The sequence below is a fragment of the Zosterops lateralis genome (genome assembly GCF_965231275.1).
Source record: "Zosterops lateralis genome assembly, chromosome: Z".
In the NCBI taxonomy this organism is placed as follows: domain Eukaryota; kingdom Metazoa; phylum Chordata; class Aves; order Passeriformes; family Zosteropidae; genus Zosterops; species Zosterops lateralis.
The window spans coordinates 81,760,276-81,780,527 of record NC_139800.1 but is presented as its reverse complement, the minus strand read 5'-3'; the positions used below and the strand labels follow the sequence as shown (position 1 = coordinate 81,780,527).

Here is a 20,252-nt window from a genome sequence, read left to right as displayed (position 1 = left end):
TTTTCTTTCCCTAGTTCTTATAAGTTACAGGAGAGTTTTTTTTGCCTCCAGCCACAGGGAGCTGAGGTGGCTTGGAGGGTGGTGATATTTCCCAGACATACCAAATCCAGTTCATTTATCATCAATATCCACAGGAAATAATAATCTGTTTATACATCACATTTCTCTGAGCTCTGTGAGGTTCTAGTTATTAATTCCTTCCAGCTGCTTTTCTCATTCCCACAGCAGAATTGCTTGGGAAGGGTTATCCTTTATCCATCACTTACTCCAACAATTATTGACTGGTAGCCACTGGTAATTCCAACTCTCCAACAATCTTTGATGAAGGTTTTGTGTTGTTATTACGCTCTGAAATGTCTCCTCACCCAGAAAGGCCTTGAACTCCAGGCTGGGTAGTTGACACAGCCACCTTTTGGGGATCTTTGAATAGGAAGAGCTTAATAATATGGAAGATGAAGGTTTTATAAGGATAGAAATGCTGAATATGAGGGTGGGTTCAAAGCTCCTGCCCCGTGGGAGGAGCTGTGTCCTGCTCACTTTGGTGAAAGAATGTCTGGAGCAATCGAGATTTCTTTTATCCTGCTCACTTATTTTTGGAGAATGTATGTTAAGCCAAGCCTTGAAATGAAGAATCCAAAACAAGCTAAAGAAAAACACCCCCAAACCACCACCACCACCAAAAAACCCCAATAAAAACAACATAAAAAAAGCTGTGGCCAAGCTCATTTCCTTCAGATCCTTTGCACTGCTGGTTTTGTAGGATATCAACTTTCTGTTCCCCACCAAATCACCCCTCAGATTTGTTCTTCCCCCTAAATTTGTTTACATTTTTTTTCCAGATTTATGTTTTCTTGACTACCAATCTGTACCTGCAATCAGGTGCATTCAGGTGCTGCTGCTCCCATTTAGCTTAGCAGTGACCCAGTGCCAGCCTGGGGCACTCCCCATCCTGGAAAAGGTCAAGCCACAAACACCAGAAATAATTATTTTGCTTTTTAAGTAGCAGGGGGAAAGAGGGAGAAAAAGAGAGGAATGAATTCCCTACTCAGTTTTTAGGTAGCAAAAATTCAAGTCAATTTAGCTCCCTGTGTTAATTAATACTCCAAAAGAGCTGTAAAATGTAGCAACAGAGAGGATGAATCATTTAAAGTGGAGATGACCAAGAGAAATCCGGATGAACATGATATTGTCTCTAGTTTTGGTTTTCAGGCAATAAATTGCATTTAAAATGGTGGCAATGTATTAAAGATTTTGGTAGAACTTTGTTCTCAGCTGTAAGGAGATGTGTTTCTGTAGAGATATCCTCAGCTGCAGGACAGGGAAGGCAGAGCAGGAAGGGTAAATTAGAGAGAAAAAGAAGATTTCAATCTCAAATATATGAAACTTCAGATAGAAATGCCTGTTTTAGCCCCTAACTCTGGATTTTTAGAGAGAAAACAAATGGTGGTAGTAGTAGTAGAAGCAGTCGTAGTGCACTAAATTTATTTTTTCTGTAAATAAAGAGCTGGATATTTTCCTTTCTCCTTTGTAATTTTATTGAAGGAAAATTATAAAAATCTTTTCAGTGCTTCAGGGGATTGATACAGGTTACATTCCTGGCTTTCAGTCTGGTTTCTCCCTCACCAGCAGTTGGAATTCAGTGGGACTGATGGATTACATCATTTCAGAAATTGGGCCCTAAATTCTGATGTCTACAAAATATAAAAGAGCTTGAATTGTGTATATTTTGCCCTCAACCTTCAATATATTCCTTAAAGACAATAGAAAAAAAAATTCATATTAAATTGTCTCTATTTGGTGGTACTTCAATATCAGAGGAGATTTGCTTCCAGCTAAGAAAACATTTGTTACAGAACTAAAAATGTTTGATATGCTGCTGTATCAGATAAAGTTTGTTAGTGCACAGTGGCACAGCACTGATAATTGAAGAACTCTCAGGATTTTCAGCAGTAAAAGATCCCCAGTGAGTGCTAAGCTCAGTGGGGAAATGTGATGTATAAATCTGCAGTGAGAGCAGAGGAACAGGAGGGGAGCAGCTCTCCACTCAACCCTGGGAACCCCAAACCACCACCAAAGGATGTTAAAGAGAAATAAAAGAGAAGAGATGATATCTTGGGGCATAAAAGCTGTTTCCAAAGAATTTTCTTGTTAAATATGATGTTGGAAAAGAGCCCACGGAAATTCTCAACTCACTGGAGACTCCTGCTGTCACTTGGCATGATCTGGTCTAGTGGAGGAATCAGCCTCTAGCCCTGCCTTGTCCTGGAATATCTAATCCCATGAGAAGTGGTCACTGGAGATATTGAGAGACATAAGGGAAGTCCAGGTGAGACAACCATGGCCAAAGTTGATAGATAAATTGGCTTCGTGTGGTGGGATGAGGAGCATCACCTTGTGAAGGACTGATGGCCAGGATGGGGGTTTGTCCTACCCTGAGTTAGCCAGCCCTGGGTGATCCCAGGAGGAATGATACATGTGAGCCTGGAGGGAGCTGGAGAGGGAACAGCAAAGCCACCAGAGGAATGTGGCAACAAACTCCAGAAAGCAAAGGCAGTGCCACGGAGGGGGAGGCTGCTCGGGCACCTGTTGTGACAGCTGTGACTAAGCATACAATGACCAGATCAGGGTGAATAATGAGACAATCTGCTCATTTAAGAGTGGATATACAAACCCAGCAGGGACATGAAACTGTTTTGCTTTGTTTTACTGATAATGTGTTATTGGAGTCATGTCTCTGGCTGTGTCCTAGAGTGGGTTCAAAACAATTACTTACATAACGCAGGATATATTTAAGTCAGGGAAAAGCAGGGAGGGAGAAATATGTGTATCTCAATTTCTGGTTAAGAAGGGAAATGAAATTATGTTTTTCCATATAGATTTATTGATTCCCATTTTTCCAGCACAGGAATCCACATCTCAAGGGCTGAATCCCCCTTGCAAAACTTGAACTGGAAAGTAACCAAAGAACAAGACTAATCCCTGTACCCACTCCTTCCCAGCTCCTGCTTCCTACCCTAATGACCACTAATTCTTTTAATTGCAAACTTCTTAAAAATAACTCAATCAATGCATTCTCCAAAAGTTGGACCCAACCTCTGGATGCCTCCAGCCTGGACTGTGGTGGCCAGGCAATATTTGGTGCATCCCTTTTCTCTTGCAGTGCTCTGCTTTAGGAGTGGTCATGTGTCTTCTGGATCAATTTTGGGGTTGATTTTGAGGTGGCAAATGCTCTACTTTCACAAAATTTCACCCACAAGTGAAAGAAAATTGTGTTTGCTGCTCACAGAGCAGGGTAATGTGCAGGACAACAGGGAAAACAAAGGGAAAAATTAAACTCCCAAAGCCAAGGAATCACAGAGTCCAAGGCAACTGCCCATGCTGCAAACCTGATTCACAAGTAATGGCTTTCCATGAATGAGTGACCACCCCTGCTTTAATTTCAAATGAAAACCATATTGAGAAACTCGGAATATAAAGACAAGATTTGTGGCACATAAATACCTGGTGGATGCAGCCAACCAGCACAAAATATCTTTGGAGGGAGCTGGAGCTCAGCCCCTGCTGGAGTTGCCTGTGCCTACAGATCATCGTGTAGAGGGAGAAATTACAGCAGGGTTTGTCAACTAATTTGGTGGAGGGATGAATTCTTTATCTATTAATCAATGTAGGGGAGCATGAAGCACCTATAAACCATTCATCTCACTTTAGCTTCTTGTTTACCTTTAATTAGAGTTGTTCTGATTTGATTGGGAAAAATGGAGGTACCTTGGAGTAGAGAGGTGTCAGGTGGAACATCTTGGGCAGCACTTCCTGCTGTGGGATCCTCAGGGAAAGGGGTCGAACTAGTTTGGATTTTTATTTCCAAAATGAGCACCCATAAGTTGCTTATATATAAGACCCCTAAATCAGAGGTAAATAAAAGGATGGTCACAATGCCAAGCACCTCACCAATAAGAAGGAAGTTTGTAGCAGCATGAATGAATACATTTTTAAATTACACCTGCTTTGGGTCAACCTTCTTTTCTCACTTTTCCCATTCTTTTATTGTTATATTTAAGTACAAAAAGGATATTTATTAGGAAAATTTCATTTCTCCACCTATTTCTTTATTTACAGTTGAAACAGAGTGAGACCAATGTTTTTATTATTATTATTGTATTTTATATTTTTGTCTTTTAAAATTGTTTACCTTTTTTTCCCAGAATTTCCATGAGGATTATAGGCAAGGTTGTGACACCTATACAGAGTTATGGGATGTTTTATAACTGTTGTGTTGTGTGTGATGCAGATAAATGCAACTGCAAGCAAAGGAAGTCCCAGTGGGTCACTTGCATTTCATTACATTTTAGCTTGACTTTAAATCAATGATTTTTTTTTTTTTAATAAGAGAATTCTTTAAAATGCTTTTATAAAATGAAAACTCCTGATAAAGCTTTGGAGTCCTACATGCAAATGTGGAAATCTGCAGCTTCACTAAAAACCGTGCAGTAAATGTGCCATTCCTTGGTGCACGCTTATTATGGGTAAATATTGTTCTCTGGGTAGTGCCTAGAAATTGCAATTAATTTCAAATATGCCCTCTTTTTGTCCACGTATGCAGATCTCAAATCTGTGCCGCCGCCGGTTTTGACACTGCGCACTGAAGCATCCGAGCTCTCAGATGTCTGGCTCTTCCGACTTGCGAAATGAGAAAACAAACAAACCCAACCATTCCAGCCCTGCCAATCTACTTCTCAGTGGACAGATGCCCTGGTGCCAGAAAAGCTCCATCCCGTGATCCCACACCTCTTGGCAGTGCCAAAAAAAAAAAAAAAAAAAAAAAAAAAAAAAAAAAAAAAAAAGCCAGAGATCTACTGGACGCGAAAGCATGACGGTTTCTCACCTCAAAAAAAAAAAAAAAAAAAAAAAAAAAAAAAAAAAAAAATTATGTTTGTGGCCACGCTGGAGCTCCTGGGTGAGCCTGTGTGAGTAAATGCCTGCAGCCTCTTTTTCTTGCATTCCTGCTCTCCCAGATAATCCACCTGATCCGTTCCTGGAGCAAGGTACCTCTGGACAGTGATGGATTAACTGGTGAGGGTCCAGGCTTGTGCATGGATGTTTCTGGAATGAGCTGGGTATGTTGGTAGAGTTTGTGGATTGCACTGTTAATTAATTAAATGGCATCGTTAATTATGGTTTCAAATATTTTATTGGGTGCTTACCCAGTGGGAATTGGCTAAACTTTCTAAGGAAAAGGGTGAGTTTGGGTTTTAACACAGACAGCTCTCTGAGCCATGTCCCCTTGAAGGCCATCACTGGTCAGGTGTCAGGTTGGGCACAAATATCCTGTTGGGATGTTTTGGAGAGGGACAAGTTTTCAGTCTGGTCTGTCCAAGCAGTCCAGGGGACATCTTGGTGGCCACAAGTTCTAATAAAGCCCAGCCTGGTGCTGCAACACCCCCCAAGATGCACAAAACCTCCCTGGAGGTCTTGCAAGGTGGGTTTAAAACCCTGCAGATCCCACTGAATTTATTGTACAGCAAACTGGCTCTGGCTGAGCCAATGACCTGGTTTGGCCCAGAAGAGGTTTTCATTTTGGCTAACGATTTGTTTTTAGTGTCACACGTGGCATCCCAAGGAGCTGCAGCATTCAGGCCTTTTTAATGAATTCCTATCCCTTGCATATTAGTGGGAATATTTCCACTGCAGCAAACACCATAAACACTTTCCACACTGGGGTGTGTTATACTGCCACCAGAATTGGTTCTTCTGATGGTTCATTTCTTTTATGCTGAGAATTCAGGACCAATTCAGCTCGGTTTTATGCATCATTAGAGATTTACAATTACTTTGCTATAGTTTCTTTCTGGAAGCCTATCTCTCATGGTTAATGCTATGGGAGTCCTGTTGTGTAGAGGCTGCTCTGAGCCACCTTATAGTAATTAAGCATTTGAGAAGGATTTGGAATTATGAGTGGCTAAATTCTCCATGCAGTGCCTGTAATGCTGTTATCCCTTGCTGAGCTTGGGTTGAAACCCTTTTTTTTTTTCTTCCTCCCAAATTAGAAAAAAAAAAGGTGCTTTCTTTTGAGAGGTTTTGAATCATTTACGTGTAATTTTTTTTGTTGAACTGCTGCAGTCAGAAATGAGGAATTGTGCAAATTTCCATTTGGATTTCATGATCCTTAAAATATGTTTAGGTTGTATTAGTATATAATGAAATAAAGCCTCCTCATTTTTTTTTAATCTCACTTTTAAAAACTCTAATCATTATTTGGGACTTTATTTTGGTTTTTGTATTTTATGTGTGTTGCTAAAGCCAGTAAATTTCACAAGCTTTGCCCTGGCACAATAAGCAGTGGATCTACACATGTTATAATACACATAACTCACAATTTACATAAATACACTATTGCACTGAAACAAACATGATATGCAGTGAATAATATGGCCCTGATCTAAAGGCCATTAAAATCAATGAAAAGATTTCAAATTAACTTTTATAGCCTTTAGATCAGGCTCTAAATGGGCAAATTACAGTTATGGAGTTTCCCCATTTACATACCTGTGTGCTGCATTTAATGTATTTTATGGAATTGAAATTACTTGGTCCTCTTTTTCATGCTTTTTTAGGCTAAGAATTTGCCAAGGGCATCAACAGCAGTTTTCCCAGGCTCCAGCACAAGGATTATGTAGTCAATCCACAAATGACTCAAATCTTTGAAGAAAAGGACATGGTTATCAGAGAGGCTTTGACAACAGCAAGGACGGGAGTGCTATCTGCCTTTTTCCATCAGAGATCCCCATTCCCTCTCATTAACATACTCAGGACATCAGCACAGCCATCGGGCCCGAGGGAATTGCTTCCAACTTTTAAGGGAATATGCACAAGACCTCGCCCCTGCGTTGTTTCAGACAGATCAAGCCAGATTTGTCTCCTGTAAGGTGAGAAGAAAGGCTGGGGCACAGCAGCATTAGGGGAGGGATTCAAAGGTTGCAGGGAATTTTCAAATTCATTGTTACATCTTGGTAATCTTTCCTCCTTTACAGGGTTCCTCAGCCCCACAGAGGATGTGATGTGAAAGCTGCTGCTGCTGTAAGTGGGAAAAGGAGATGCCTCTACCTGCTCTCTCCCAGTGCCCTGAAATGAAAAATGCTTTTGGAGCAACACTGGAAATAAGCCATCAAAATATCTGATTAAACCTCTTAGGAAACTCTCACTAATCACCTTCTCTGCTCTTGATGGAGTGTATTTATGCATTATAAATATACTGACGATGTGTGTGTGCTCCATAAATCACACCCAGCACTTGTATATGATGTATAAGCACATTCTATAGAACACACACAAATACTGATGCCAGGCTCCCACAGAGTTCATCACTGGAGAATGTTTGAAGGATTTGATCCTTAATATTTAATGAGCAAGATGCTATTCCCTTCCTCAGCTTTTATCTCTGGTTTGGCACAGTCATTAAATTTGTTGTTTCCTTGCAAGATTATATAATTTATGACCTGATTTTAGACTTTTGTGTAACCGCGTTGGAACACTCGTGGCGTATCCCGATTTCTTCACACGGAGAGTTCCAGCATTTGACACCAGCTCCAACACGGCTTCTGTGAGCTGCCCGTCAGCCAGGAGTTACAGGCATGAAAGGAAAACATCCCAGAAATGTTCAGGCAGCATTAGAAGATTAGTTTAGAGGGGGTTTTGCCCTGCAAAAATAAAAGATTTAGCAGCATTTCCAAAGCTGTCTGCGGTGCTGGCAGGATTCCCCAGGTAAGACAGGCAGCACCCAGCCACTCCCATCACTGAAAATATTTTCATGCAGCTGCTTCTGACTTTCAGACTGCTCTGGGACAGCAGCCTGCAGTGCAGGGAGGGGTGTCTGGAGGAAGGGAAGGATGACACTCAGTGCTTTAAAGCCATTGCCAGCCCCTCACCCTCTGGAATTTCCTCCCATCACCAGCAGGGCTGCTGAGCTGATTTTTTGCTGCACAAGGTGTTGCTGGATAACTCCAAAATTAATTATTCTGAAGCTGCAGCCATATTTTTTTGTGTGTATTTTCTGTGTGTCCAGAGTAATTCCGAGAGGTTATAAATAGTGCCATGAGCTTCAGGTATTCTGTCAATTTAAACCATATTGTTGGGACCAGTCTTTCATCAAGTTTAATGTATTGGCTGTTGCATTAATGCACTTTGAGAGCATTTTAAGCTGGTGTTCCATAGGGAAGTTGCTTGTGGCTGAGGAAGGATTTGATGTTTCCTTTGGGCTGCAGTGCTGTTTGAAGGGGTTCTCCCCTTTTTCCAACTTATCCTGAATATCCAACAGGGATGGCAGGGTTAGGGTGCTGCACCCATAGATCAGCAGCAGGAACACAAGGGACATCCCTCTAACACAACAACTTCATGTACAGGGTGAGAGAGGTGCCTACATGAAAGGAAAAGCATCCTCATGAAAAAGGAACATTAATTCCTGAATGAAATAAAATTAGAGAGTTTGTCTCCTTGGCTTTAATGGAGCAGTTCCAGGAAAGCAGCAGAGAACAAAGTGTTTTCAGTATCACATAATTCAAGAGTAAAATCATGCTTCCAATTACCATTGCAGGCACTTCTGGCCTTGGGTAAACCTATGTTAATATTTATTATTATATGATTGACCTCTGATTTCTTCATCATTTACATTAGCAACCCTGATATTCTTAGTAACATCCTTTAAATCATAGAAGCAGGTGTCAACAGTGCATGATGAAGTCACATCCTGCAGATTTTTTATTTACCGAGTCCACTTTTTCCTGGTTAAATAACATTGTGAGATGCAGAATCTCACCTCCACGGGGCCTCTAGGGGTGTATATAATCATGGAATGCATTTTCTGTAATCTCACAAAATGAGTCAATCCTATCAGAGGTACAAACAGTTTAACAAAGTCAGTGTTTAACTCCCATCACTGCCTGACATCATCTTCCACATAGCACAAGAAAATATTTACTTGGCTCTTTGACACGAATTGCCACAAAACCTTTGGCACAAAAACTGAAAAGTGAGAATTAAAATGGAATAACTTGACTTAATGAGTTTAGCCTCTTTTCTGTGTGCTGGATTTAGATGTCAGATGATTTCTTATAATGCTTGGGATGGACATGGACACCTCCAATCCCTGCTCTTCAGTGAGGCTCCTACACAGGGATCACAGAGTTGCCCAGAATATCCAAAGCTGAAAGCTGATCCTCTTCTCCATCACCTAAATATTTCTTTACATAAGTGAGCATTTCTCTGGATGAATTAAGTCACTGCATTAATTTTCCAGGTGCAGGTGAGGTGCCAAGGGCAGCCTGGGGCTTCTCACTGCCTTCAGCAGAGTTGATAAAATTGTATTTATCCACAAAGAGACTGAATCTTTTTTCAGATTGTTCTGGGGTTGAGTCGAAAAGTTAAAATTCTCTGCCTCCCATATCCACTGCTCATCTTCCTGCTGCTGTTCACTTCCAGAGAGCACAGCCAGGGGCTTTTCAGCATCTCCTCGGGAAATATTCCCCATCTGTGGAGCTGGGGAAAGTGGTACCCACCCGGAGAGGGCTGTCCTTGATCATCCTTGTCTCTCATCCATCCATTTTTAAATTTTTTTACTGAAATTAGATTCTTCTGAACTTACATTGCCTTCAAGGGTTTACCTGGCTCAGCAGGTGACAGGATTTGGGATGTTTCAGATGGATTTTGCGCCATTTGGGACAAGTTTTTAAGGTTTGTGAGCCTTATCCAGTCATCAGGCAAGGCGGGTCATGTATCCCTAAAAACACCCTCTGATTTCTGGCTGTCAGTGAGGGGAAAGGGTCAGAGCAAGCCCAGACCCCGCTCCTGAAGGCTGTCAGTGTGTAATACCCATCAGCAGCCTCTGTAATGACACAGGTTACAGCCACGGCACCAAACACCTGCAGGGAAGCTCCTCAGGCGAAATTCCCCTCGGCTCCAATCAGGATTTTTCCGGAGCAGGGACCGCTGGCTGCGCTCAGGGCGATCTGCTGCTCCTGGCTGAAGAGGCACTTCTAATCGACTGCTAAGAGACTTATTAGCAATGTAAAAAGGAGTTGGAAGCAAGGAAGGTATTCTTCCTGGCAGAAATGTGCTTTGTAAGAATTAGTTTTGCTGACAGGAGTAATTGGGTTAAAACTCCTCGTGGCTGTGGGTGCTATTTGTTGCCCCTTATCTCACCCAAGCAAAGGGTAACGAGCACTTTGAACTTTGTGAATAATTGTTTCCCAAGTGTTGGATGGGGTTTTTTTTTTCTCTCCGTAAACTCTTTAGAGAAAAGCTGGTTTCTAATCCTTTCTCTGCCAATGCTTTCACAGCCTTTTCCCACTCTAGATTTATTTCCTTTCCCTTCTTTAGATTTTAGTATTTCTTAGATATTACAGTAGTCTCTTTCAAGGGGGAGCGCAGAGCTTTTGCTCAGATTGGGAAAATCATTCCTAGAGCTTTAAGAAACTGGAGAGAGAGGAAAAAAAATCAAATAGAAGAACTTTATTGTGCACTGTGGCAGATATTGGGCTGTGGTGTGATGTTGGTCCAGAGCCTGCCCAGTGTCCAGTTCAGGCTCCTGGACTTCAGTCTGGCTTTTTCTCACTCCAGATTCCTGGGGAGTGAAGGGTTTGGACCTTTCATTCCTTCTGGGCTGAACCAGAGCTGGGATTTGCTCCTCCCTCCCCAGTCCCACCCTGCCATTGCTCTCTCCCTTCTGTGCTGAGGAGAGGGGCATCTTTTTCTTACAAACTCAATTTTTTTCTCCGTTTTATTTCACTTTTGCATCCATGTTAACAAGTATTAATGCAGAAACAGGACAGAAATTGTCCCAGAGTGTGCACAGTGTGCAGAGCCTGCAGGAAACCCTTAAACCTGCATAAACCCAGGCCAACCCAGGGATGTGGGAAAACTGACATGATGGAAAAGCAAGACATTATTTTCTACAGCATCCTGGAAAGTTGTATGTGAATTCTTTTAGTTATCTGCTATTTATTTCTTTACTTACTTTGGCAAAAGACACAAATAATGAGAAATACCTCACTGGAGCCAGGGTTGTCCAGCATGGGGGAAGCAATCCCTGAGGAGCCCAGCTGGGACATGTTCTTCTTGTCTTCAAGTGGTGACTCAGGTCCTCCTTGATGTTAGGAGGCTCCCACGAAGGCTGATGTTCCCTCCTCCTCCTCCAAAGCCAGGGGTTTCAGGTCCTGGATACCACCCACAGATCTCCAGGTGCTTGGATGATGGTCTGCTCCCTGCCCCAGCTGAAACAGGAAGGAATCTAAAATTTAGAATCATGGAATAATTAAGGTTGGGGAAAAACTTTAGAGTCATCGAGCCCAGTTGTCAACCCAGTACCACCCCCACGTTCACCACTAAACCATGTCCCCAAGTGCCACATCCACAGGTTTTTCGAGCCCTTGCAGGGACGGTGACTCCATCATTGCGTTGGGCAGCCCATTCCAAGGCTTTACACCCTTTCCATGAAGAAAGATTCTCTAAAACCCAATCTAAGCCTCCCCTGGTGCAACTTGAGGCCGTTCCCAGTCCATCCTGTCTCTTTTCCTTGGGAGCAGACTCTGATCTCTCTAGGCTGTCCCCTCCTGTCAGGGAGTTGTGCAGAGCCACAAGGTCCCCCCTGAGCCTCCTTTTCTCCAGGCTGAGCCCCTTTCCCAGCTCCCTCAGCCTTTCCTGGGGCTCCAGACCCTTCCCAGTTCCATCTCCATCTCTAGACTCGCTCCAGCCCCTCAAGTTCTCTCTTGCAGCGAGCGCCCCAACACCTAACACAGCATCCCAGGAGGGAACGGTACATTTTTTCCCCTGGAAAAAAACAAAACAAAACACCCCTCCCCCAAAAAACAAAACAAAACAAACTAAACCAAAACAAAACCCAAACAAAAACCAAACCAACCAACCAATTAAAAAAAAATTAAAAATATATTTAAAATAAATAAATAATAAAAAAAACCCACTGAAATAAATTTCTGATTTTGAAAAGGCGCCTTCCATCAGAGCCCGGGAGGGGATGTTGGCGTTCCGTGCTCTCGTCCATCACGGCGGGAGCGCTCCGGGGCTGTGCCGGTGTGCAGAAGGAGCTGTCAGGGCCGGCGCGCCGGGCGGGCGGGGAGAGCCGCGCTGGCACCGCTCCCTCCGCACCGGGGATTGCTGCTGCTCTGACAACTTTTGGCTCCTTTAGGTTCCTCCGGAGCTGCACGGAATTTGTAATGCCCTGCGCCGGGCTGACAGGGAACTTCGGATTGCAGATTGCCAGGAGAGATCCTCTCCCCCTGCATCACTTTGTTCTGTGCTGCCCTAAAATCGTTTCCCTTGTTCCTGCAGCTCCTGTAAAGCCAGAAAAGCTCTCCCTATGCTTTCCTTTTTTTTTTTTTTCTTTTTTCCCCCTGGATGCCTCTTTCTCCTCTGCTTACAACTATAAAAGCAGCTTTTCATGCTCCAAATCAGGGATAAACGGAAATCGAAATGGAAATCCTTCCACAAGGCTAATCAAATTGTGGCACAGGAAGCAGCCTTCAGCCAGTGCGTTTTTTGAGAGCTATTTTTAGACCACATTTTTATTTTGTCACTCCATATGGGAAGTCAAACCCATATGGTTTGGGAGAATGGAAGGTTGTGCTTTTGTAGTGATGTTGCTAACTATCCCAGCTCAGCTTTGTCCTTAAACTCGTGCTTAGATCCAATTGTCTGAGTTGGGACTGGAGCACATCAGCTGCTCCTGAGGTTGTACCAGCACAATTCCCTCCTGAGGTGTAAAACTCTTCTACATTTGTTAAACCAGTCTCCAGTTACCTCGGCTCTTCTTAGTTACAACTTTTCTCATTCTTACACCTTCTTTTTTTCCTTGTTAATTTCTTCGTCTCTTCTCCAGTGGTCTGATGCCCTGCTGGATGTGTTTGGTCCTTTACCAGCCAGGAAGCAAAACTGAGCATCCACAGCCATCACTCTCCTGCTCTTCACAGTAGATGCTGATGTCTTCCAAATATCCAGATTAATGTGATTTTGAGGAATAGGACTTTATTCTGCCCACAACACCCTGGCAAATTCTGAGTACGTTGATGAAGCAATAATTCGCCAGAAAAAGGTATTTTCCTTCTGTCACCCTAAATGTATAAAATCAGAAATGTATCCTCAGTGTTCACCCAGCAGAATATCCACTTTATTCATGTTAAAAGTTTTTCATGATACTGAACTAAAATTTATGTGTCTCCTGAGGAGTTTTGTGGCATGGTTAAAACCACTGATAGGAAATTTCCAATGTGGTAAATTTCAGAGGATTATTTTATGAGTTTTTCAATTGTAATCCTGGAGTTTCTTCCCTTTGCAGTTTTTCAAAAGGTGGATTTAAACAAACCCACATGACAGGAAGATGCAGCTGGCTGCTTTTATAGGTAAAATAACGAGAAGAGGCTCAGAAATGTGGGTGATTTGGTTTAGTGGATATGGTGGAATTGGGTTGAAGGAATGGATGATCTTGGAGGTCTTTTCCAAACTTAATGATTTTGTGATTCTGTCATGTGAATTACAGAGGCTCAGGGTAGTAAACATCTTATGGAGCTGCTCTGACTTAGGGAAAAGTAATCTTCTATGTTAGTTTTGATTCCAGAGTTGTATTTGACCTCAGTGTAGAAGCAAAGCTGAGGAAAGAACAGGGCATTGGCAGTTAATATTTTTATGCCTTTTTTTTCCTTAGGAAGCAATTCTCCTGTTTTTGAGGAGATGAAGTGCAACGGGAATAGGAGTGCTCAGTGGAGAATTCCTTGTGGCAGAAGGATGGGCAGCGTGGAGATCTCTGAGATGGTCTGGATGTCACTTCCATCAAGTAGAAGGAATGTTATGCTGAAACTGTTCATCAAAACTGAGGCTTCATGGATTATTTTCTTGGAAAGTCAAGAAAACAACCACTATTTTTTTTCCCCAGGGCAGAGATTTTGTGTTAGAGGAGAAGAGAACAAGCAGGCCCCAAAAGAGGGGAAAAGGGAAAACCTGAGATCAGAGCAGAGAGAAAGTATCAAAATGTGTAAAAGAAATTTGATGAAGTCCTAATTGTACTCAAAATCCATAATTGTTATGAAATCAGTAGTTGTTTTTAAGTCCAAGGAACTACTGTCAAATTATTTGCTTGGAGAGGCTCTGTAGTCAGAAAATCCTCATCACTTTCAAAGGTACAGTCTATTCCATTCTGAAATCCCAAATGACAGAAAACACCTGGATTTATGATGCTTGAGAGTATCAGACTTAGATGCCAGTAGCTGGGTTTCCCCAGGAATTTTACTCCGGAATATTTGAGTAACACAAGTCCTGGCACAGGTGCTGGGGGGTGTGATGTGGGTACAGCAGCACTGTGAGAGGGGCTGGTGATGGCACTGCTCTTCCTGGCCATCCCTTGGCACATTGGAGCATCGTGGCCTAGATAAATCCAGCCAGGAATCTGCTGGTGACTTCAACAGGGCTGGAATTCCCTCCCAGTGTGACACAGGCTGGTGATGTAGAGTGATGTCAAGTCACTGATCCAGTTTCCACTGATGCAGAACTGGAGAGATTCCTTGTCACACAACTGATCCCACTGGGTTCCCAAATTTCACTTGGGAGATTCATTCCATTCCCTCACTTTCCATTCCTGTTGCAAATATATGGATAACATGTTTAGGCATTGTCCTTAAAAAAGTAAAGAAATAATTTCTTTAGGAAATGGGTAATCTGTAGAAGACATTTGTGTAATTTTGTGTTCTAAATGTGATTTATATTTATAAATAAATTTGTATAAAATCTCCAGCTCTTGATGTCATAGTTCTACTCTATCTTTAATTCAGATGCTCAAAAAATGTAAATTATATTTACAGCTAAAAAAAAGCCATACAAAGCTGCCAGGAGAGAATAATGGGATACACACTGTGCCATGCAGCCATGATAAATCCAGCAGCACCATGGTTACAGCCAAAATAGGAGGCCATCAGAAACCAGGGAATATCAGCACATAGAGATTCTTTTTATTTTGCAGGCTAATCTGAATTGGGGAAAACTAATGACACAGGTTGGTAAGGGAAAATATTTACCTTCAAGATAAACAGGCCCCTAAAATGAGGAGGAACAGTTGGTTTAGATGGCAGGTTTGTTTCTTTTTTATATATTTATTATATTATTTATACAATATATTTATCAACCATATTTGGACCAGGCTCTGCATGTATGCAAAATAAAGATACCAGAATTCTGGTAACACAGGGGAGTTTGCAAATGATTGGGATGTTTGCCAGTGATGTACAGACTTACAAAATATGGTTTAGCTATGAGGATGGCACCAGGGAGGAGGGATGTTGGGATCCTTAGTCAGTAAAAGGCTCCAAATGCCACAGATCTGGATTAACCAACAGATTAAAAACTGGGTCTCCCTCATCAGCAATTAACTCAGGCATGAGGAGATAATTATCCCAAATGAGGGCATGAAAAACCTTAGCTGATGGCAGTCATAGAAGGGTAAATAAAAGGTGCAGAGAAGGCCCAGCCTCTTCTTTTGATGAAGAGGCTTAAGGAATAAGTTACCTGTACTAAAAGTACTTTTTTTTAAAAAAGGCAAACCTTGAATTGTCTGACTTTCTGAGCCTGATGCAGGTAGATCTCATCATTCTCTGGTTTCATCTCATATCTGACTATGTCTCCTAGTAAAACTGGGATTTTTTTTTCTGTTTGTTTGCTTCTGGAAACGTCTAAACCCACCAGGCTCTTCAAAGCTTGAGTGAAATGCACTAAATCTGGTTTTCACAGCACTGCTGACCTGTTTGCTGAGTTATGGTGGCCTTGCTTTAATTAAGCTCAGTATTAAGGTCAAACACTCCAAGAGTCACTTGATTTTGGAAGTCTCTTCCAATCCTGACGATTCCAGATTTCTAAGAGTGGCTCTCCAGGAGCTGGGGGGCTGCTCCAAGGCCCTCTGCAGGACAAAGGGTGATGAAGGGATGTGTCCAGTGTTTCTGGCTGACTGACCACATGGAATTCTTGGAGGAAGTAGCTGTGACACGCTCTCCTGTAGAGCCTAAATTTTGCAGAATGTTTGTTGTGGTGCTGTCACTTTCCAATTTTATTTTGTGGCACAGGAAACTTGTGGGTTTGGGGTCTGCTGCTTTTCCCTTTTGGTTTCCTCTCCCCCACAACAAAAGAACCACGGATTTTGTGCTAAATTTTGACCTGGCACCAGCCAGGCCCCTGTGTGATTCTGAGCACCTCGTTGGGAAGGTGCTGAGCTGCTCAAGGGCTCTCAGCATCCTGAAGGAGAGATCCCTGCGGTGCTCCCAGGCATGCATGGGACAGAGTGAATGGGGACAGCTGAAAACTCCCCTCAAAAGCTTAGCTTTGTTCTGCTGAATTGGGCAGTGAATGGTTTGGGCATCCCAGAGAGCCTGGCCAGCCCTGTTGACTCCTAAGGACCACTCGTGTGCCTTTATTGAGGCAGTGCCTGAGTGCTTCAGCTGGATGGGATCAGTGCAAACATCCTTGAATGTCAAGCTCTCTTCTGTGTCTGTTTTCTAAAGCTAATGACCACCAGGCACTACAAACCCCGTCCTGGGCTTTGGAGATGCTGAGGCATCTTGTTTCCTATTTGTAAAGGTGAATGCCTTCACCTTAAAATAAAATGTCTTTACTTTCAAGATGTTGGAGCATAGAAAAACAGTGCTGTAAACTCTATGCCCTTGGAAGTTTTAAGCTATATTGAAATGCCCATAACTTTAAGGAAAAAGAACAAAATAATGCTGCTTAGAAATATTTAAAAACAAAAAGTCATGCTCAGCAGACAGCTCTTATGACAAGGCTCTGCCCAGAGTGAATTTTTATGCTTGAGTTATAAACCCTTGAAAAATGGGGATCCTAATACAAAAGCTGACACAGCTTTAACTAAAGCAGCTCTAGTAAGTGCTGCTGTAATTATTTGCTCATTAATTACGAATTTTGCAAGACATGAGAGTAACACAAATTGGAAAATAGGAATAATTATCAGTAATAACGCCACAGAAGCTGGACACATTGAAAGTATCTTCCTCTTTAAATTTAATAATAGCAAGACAGCTAGAAAACTAATAAGAAATACATAATTGAAAATTAACCTTGCAAATCTGCTGTTAATAAACCATGGTACTCTTGCACTACAATAATTTTACACAGCCCTTAATTTGCATTTGAAGTGTTATTCCAGGTAATACTTTGTGCCTTCACAACAATTAATGCGTCTTTGAGTTAAAACAAAAACGCCAAGGTTGGATTTGGGATAGCTGGGGAGGAGGGAATGGTATATCCTGTAGTTTTCAGCAGCTCAGGGCTGGGATGGCTGGAAATCAAACGTACAATGGGGATTTTTGTGCTGTGATGCCTCAATGCTGTTTTGTTGCTGTTGAATTCAGGCATTGTGGTGTTTCGTGCCTTGTGTAATCCACCAGTGGGGCTCTCGGATCACTCGTGCTTTCTCCTCCTCCGAGGTGTGAGACCTGATTCCTTGGGCATGATTTAAACACCCAGGGCAGAGGGAAAGGGGAGTGTGTGGTCCTTGAGCTCTCCTGCTGCACCACAGGCTCTCGAGTGGTTTTCATGGATCTAATGGGAGCAGAGCAGGAGGTACTGGTATTTGCTGGGCAGGGAATGTCGGTGCAGCCTCTGGCTTAATGAAAGGAGCTGCTGGCACCTCGTGCCTGAGGTTTTTCCCCCCACTCAAAGGGAAGTGGCATTTCCTTATGAATGTTTTATATCTGTTAGCAATTGACAAAAGACTCCAAAAATCTTAAATCAATCAATTTGCATGTAAAGACGAAGAGAATTGTTTACTCAAAACGCAGACTGAGTCAACTGCTCTTGCTAAGCATCTCCCACTCATGAAATAAACCTGATATATATCTCTGCCTGCACAGAAAATTCTGAGCCAAGAAGTGTTTAATAATTTTGGAGCTCATATCTAGCGAGCTCTGAGTGCTCAGCTGAAAGAAAGGATGGATTTTAGGAAAAAAAATCGTGCCTGACAGCAGGCTTGTATTACATTGCAATACTAACAGCAGTGGAGGTATATCCAGGCACTCAAGTTGTGTATGACCAAACAGCTTTTTTTTTAAAAAAAAAAAATAAAAATAGAAAAAAATAACCCAGAGACCTCCAGTGTTTGGCATGAGAGCGGAGGAACATTGTACACAAACAATTGGGTTAAGAGTGTGCACTCCAAACAGGGTTTCTGCACAATTCCAAACTCCATCAAGGGCTGCATGTAAAATGTTGGCTTCTTTGTGCAAACCCACAAATCCTGGGGAAAAGGCCACGCGGGGTCAGCAATTCAGCTGTTTGCCTGCTCACTTTATGTAAGAGGTTAGCAGCAGTGTGCTTTTTGTCCCAAGCCAGCAATAGCAGGAACAGCTTGTTTCTGAAAGGGCTGGGGCTCCCCTCTAGTGCTGGAGAAGGGGTCCCGAAATAAACCTTGGATGGGGATAGTCTTTGATTTGACCTCTTCTCCATTTATTTGGCTCTGTGTGTTTGACTCCCGTGGCTCCCCTCGGCCTGTAAAGCTCAGACACCACCAGCACAGGTATTTTCCTTTCAATGTGTTTCACGGAATTTCAAAAACATGGAAATGTGGGAAAATAAAGAATTTTGGGTGCCTGAGCTCTTGTTTGGGCAAGGAGCTCAAAGAGTTGGATGGAAAAGCTCAAAGGATTGGAGCTCAAAGGGTTGGATGGAAAACAAACTTTCCATCTGCTCACAGCCTCTGGGTGAAGTCCTAACAGAATCCCAGGTCTCCATGGCTTCAGCCCAGGGAGAGAGAGGATTTCTCCTTCAAACTACCTCTGGAATCAGGTACAAAAATGGAAAAATGAAAATTTTCTTTACAATGTCTTCTGCTTTGGGGCAAAGCTCTTTGAGCAGTGGAATAGAGCTTATTTTAGGAGTGTGAGGCCTGGCACAGGGTGCCCAGAGAAGCTGTGGCTGCCCCACCCTGGAATTGTCCAAAGCCAGGTTGGACAGGGCTTGGAACACCCTGGGATAGTGGAAGGTGTCCCTGCCCATGGCAGGGGGTGGATTAGTTGGTATTTGAGATCCCTTCCAACCCAAACCATTCTGTGATTCCATGATTTGTGTGAACTCAATGTGACAAAGCTTAAACTTGCTGATTTGAAGGAGATTTCACTTGATCCATCAGGATTTGGAAATGGGAGAGGGTAAGGACGGGAGTCCTCAGCTTAACCTGGGTCAGGGTTTAACAACCACATTTGTGAATGTAGGAATTGATGATAAGAGCTGGCCAGGGAAAGGCTGTGGAAGGCTGGGTGGATAAATCTGCACTTCCATGTGTGTCTGTCGGTCCTTCTGAGAGTTCCATGCAAGCCCAGAGGGAGTTTTGGGGCTGTGCTGGATTTGGTGTGGGAGCTCAGAACCTCAGCCACCTCACAGCACATCTTTGGCAGAGACAGCCTTGAGAGCCACATGGATGAAGAGGAGCAGGGAATGGGCAGCCACAGAGCCAACCTTGGGAAAAAGGAGGTGGAAAATACTCTCTCCTTCTGAAAACTAGCAGGCTGGGGGGGAAATGTGCCTCTAATGCTGCTCCTGAGGCTGCCTCTGCCAGTGAATCCCAATCAGTATTCTGTTCATCCCTGCTTTCTCAAGGAAAGGCATAAAGGAGCAGCGTAGCCAAAAGGAAGCTATTTTTAGAAGATGGAGAGATGATTTTTTTTCTCCCCCCCCCAAAACCATTCTGCTGTTATTTATGTTGCGTGGTTCTTGAGTTATTTATTTCAGTGGGAGTTGATGCAAAGTGGGATGGGGTTTAATGTGTGGAGGGATGGTGAAATCCATCCTACAGCTGTCCTTGCTATTTCAGGGCTGGCTTCGAAAGTCTTTCCAACCTGCAAATTGGAAGGTGGCTTTTTGGATGTTATCAAGGTGTTGCTGATGCCCAGGGGTGTTTGTTGTCCCCAGTCCCTCCAACTTCCAGTGCACTGACCATTCTCCTATGGCTGGCACTGCAATAGATTTTTAACCTGGCGCTTAAGCCACCTGTATGCATTTTTTTAAAACAGTGAAAAGGATCACTCCAAGTGTGCTCCAAGGTAAAAATAAAAGATGTTAACACTTTTCATCAATCAAAGCTAATTTATGCAAACTGGGCTCTGCTGGCAACTGCAGCAAGGTATAAATGGTGACATCATGGAGCGTGAGCTCTGCCAACCTGGGTTAGTGCTGGAATGACAATGGAGTGATTTAGCTATTAT

At 42.8% G+C, this 20,252-nt stretch overlaps 1 protein-coding gene across 6 annotated transcripts in view; it reads left to right on the top strand.

Moving 5' to 3' along the window:
- LOC310923043 (uncharacterized protein) overlaps nucleotides 1–14,572 on the top strand; it is an 86,590-nt gene extending 72,018 nt beyond the window's left edge. For 2 of the 6 annotated variants that reach the window (XR_014592534.1, XR_014592535.1), the window contains exons 5-9: nucleotides 5,013–5,114; nucleotides 6,612–6,923; nucleotides 7,029–7,758; nucleotides 13,340–13,403; nucleotides 13,706–14,572. Coding sequence is in view for 2 of the 6 variants with exons in the window: in XM_083884102.1 (XP_083740228.1) it covers nucleotides 4,601–4,689 (89 nt within the window). In the remaining 4 variants the exon portion in view is untranslated. Of the gene's footprint in view, nucleotides 1–4,600; nucleotides 5,115–6,611; nucleotides 6,924–7,028; nucleotides 8,544–13,339; nucleotides 13,404–13,705 lie in introns of those variants that run through there. The other 4 variants (XR_014592536.1, XR_014592537.1, XM_083884103.1 and 1 more) reach the window with 3 other exon arrangements.
- The last annotated feature ends 5,680 nt before the right edge of the window (nucleotides 14,573–20,252 follow it).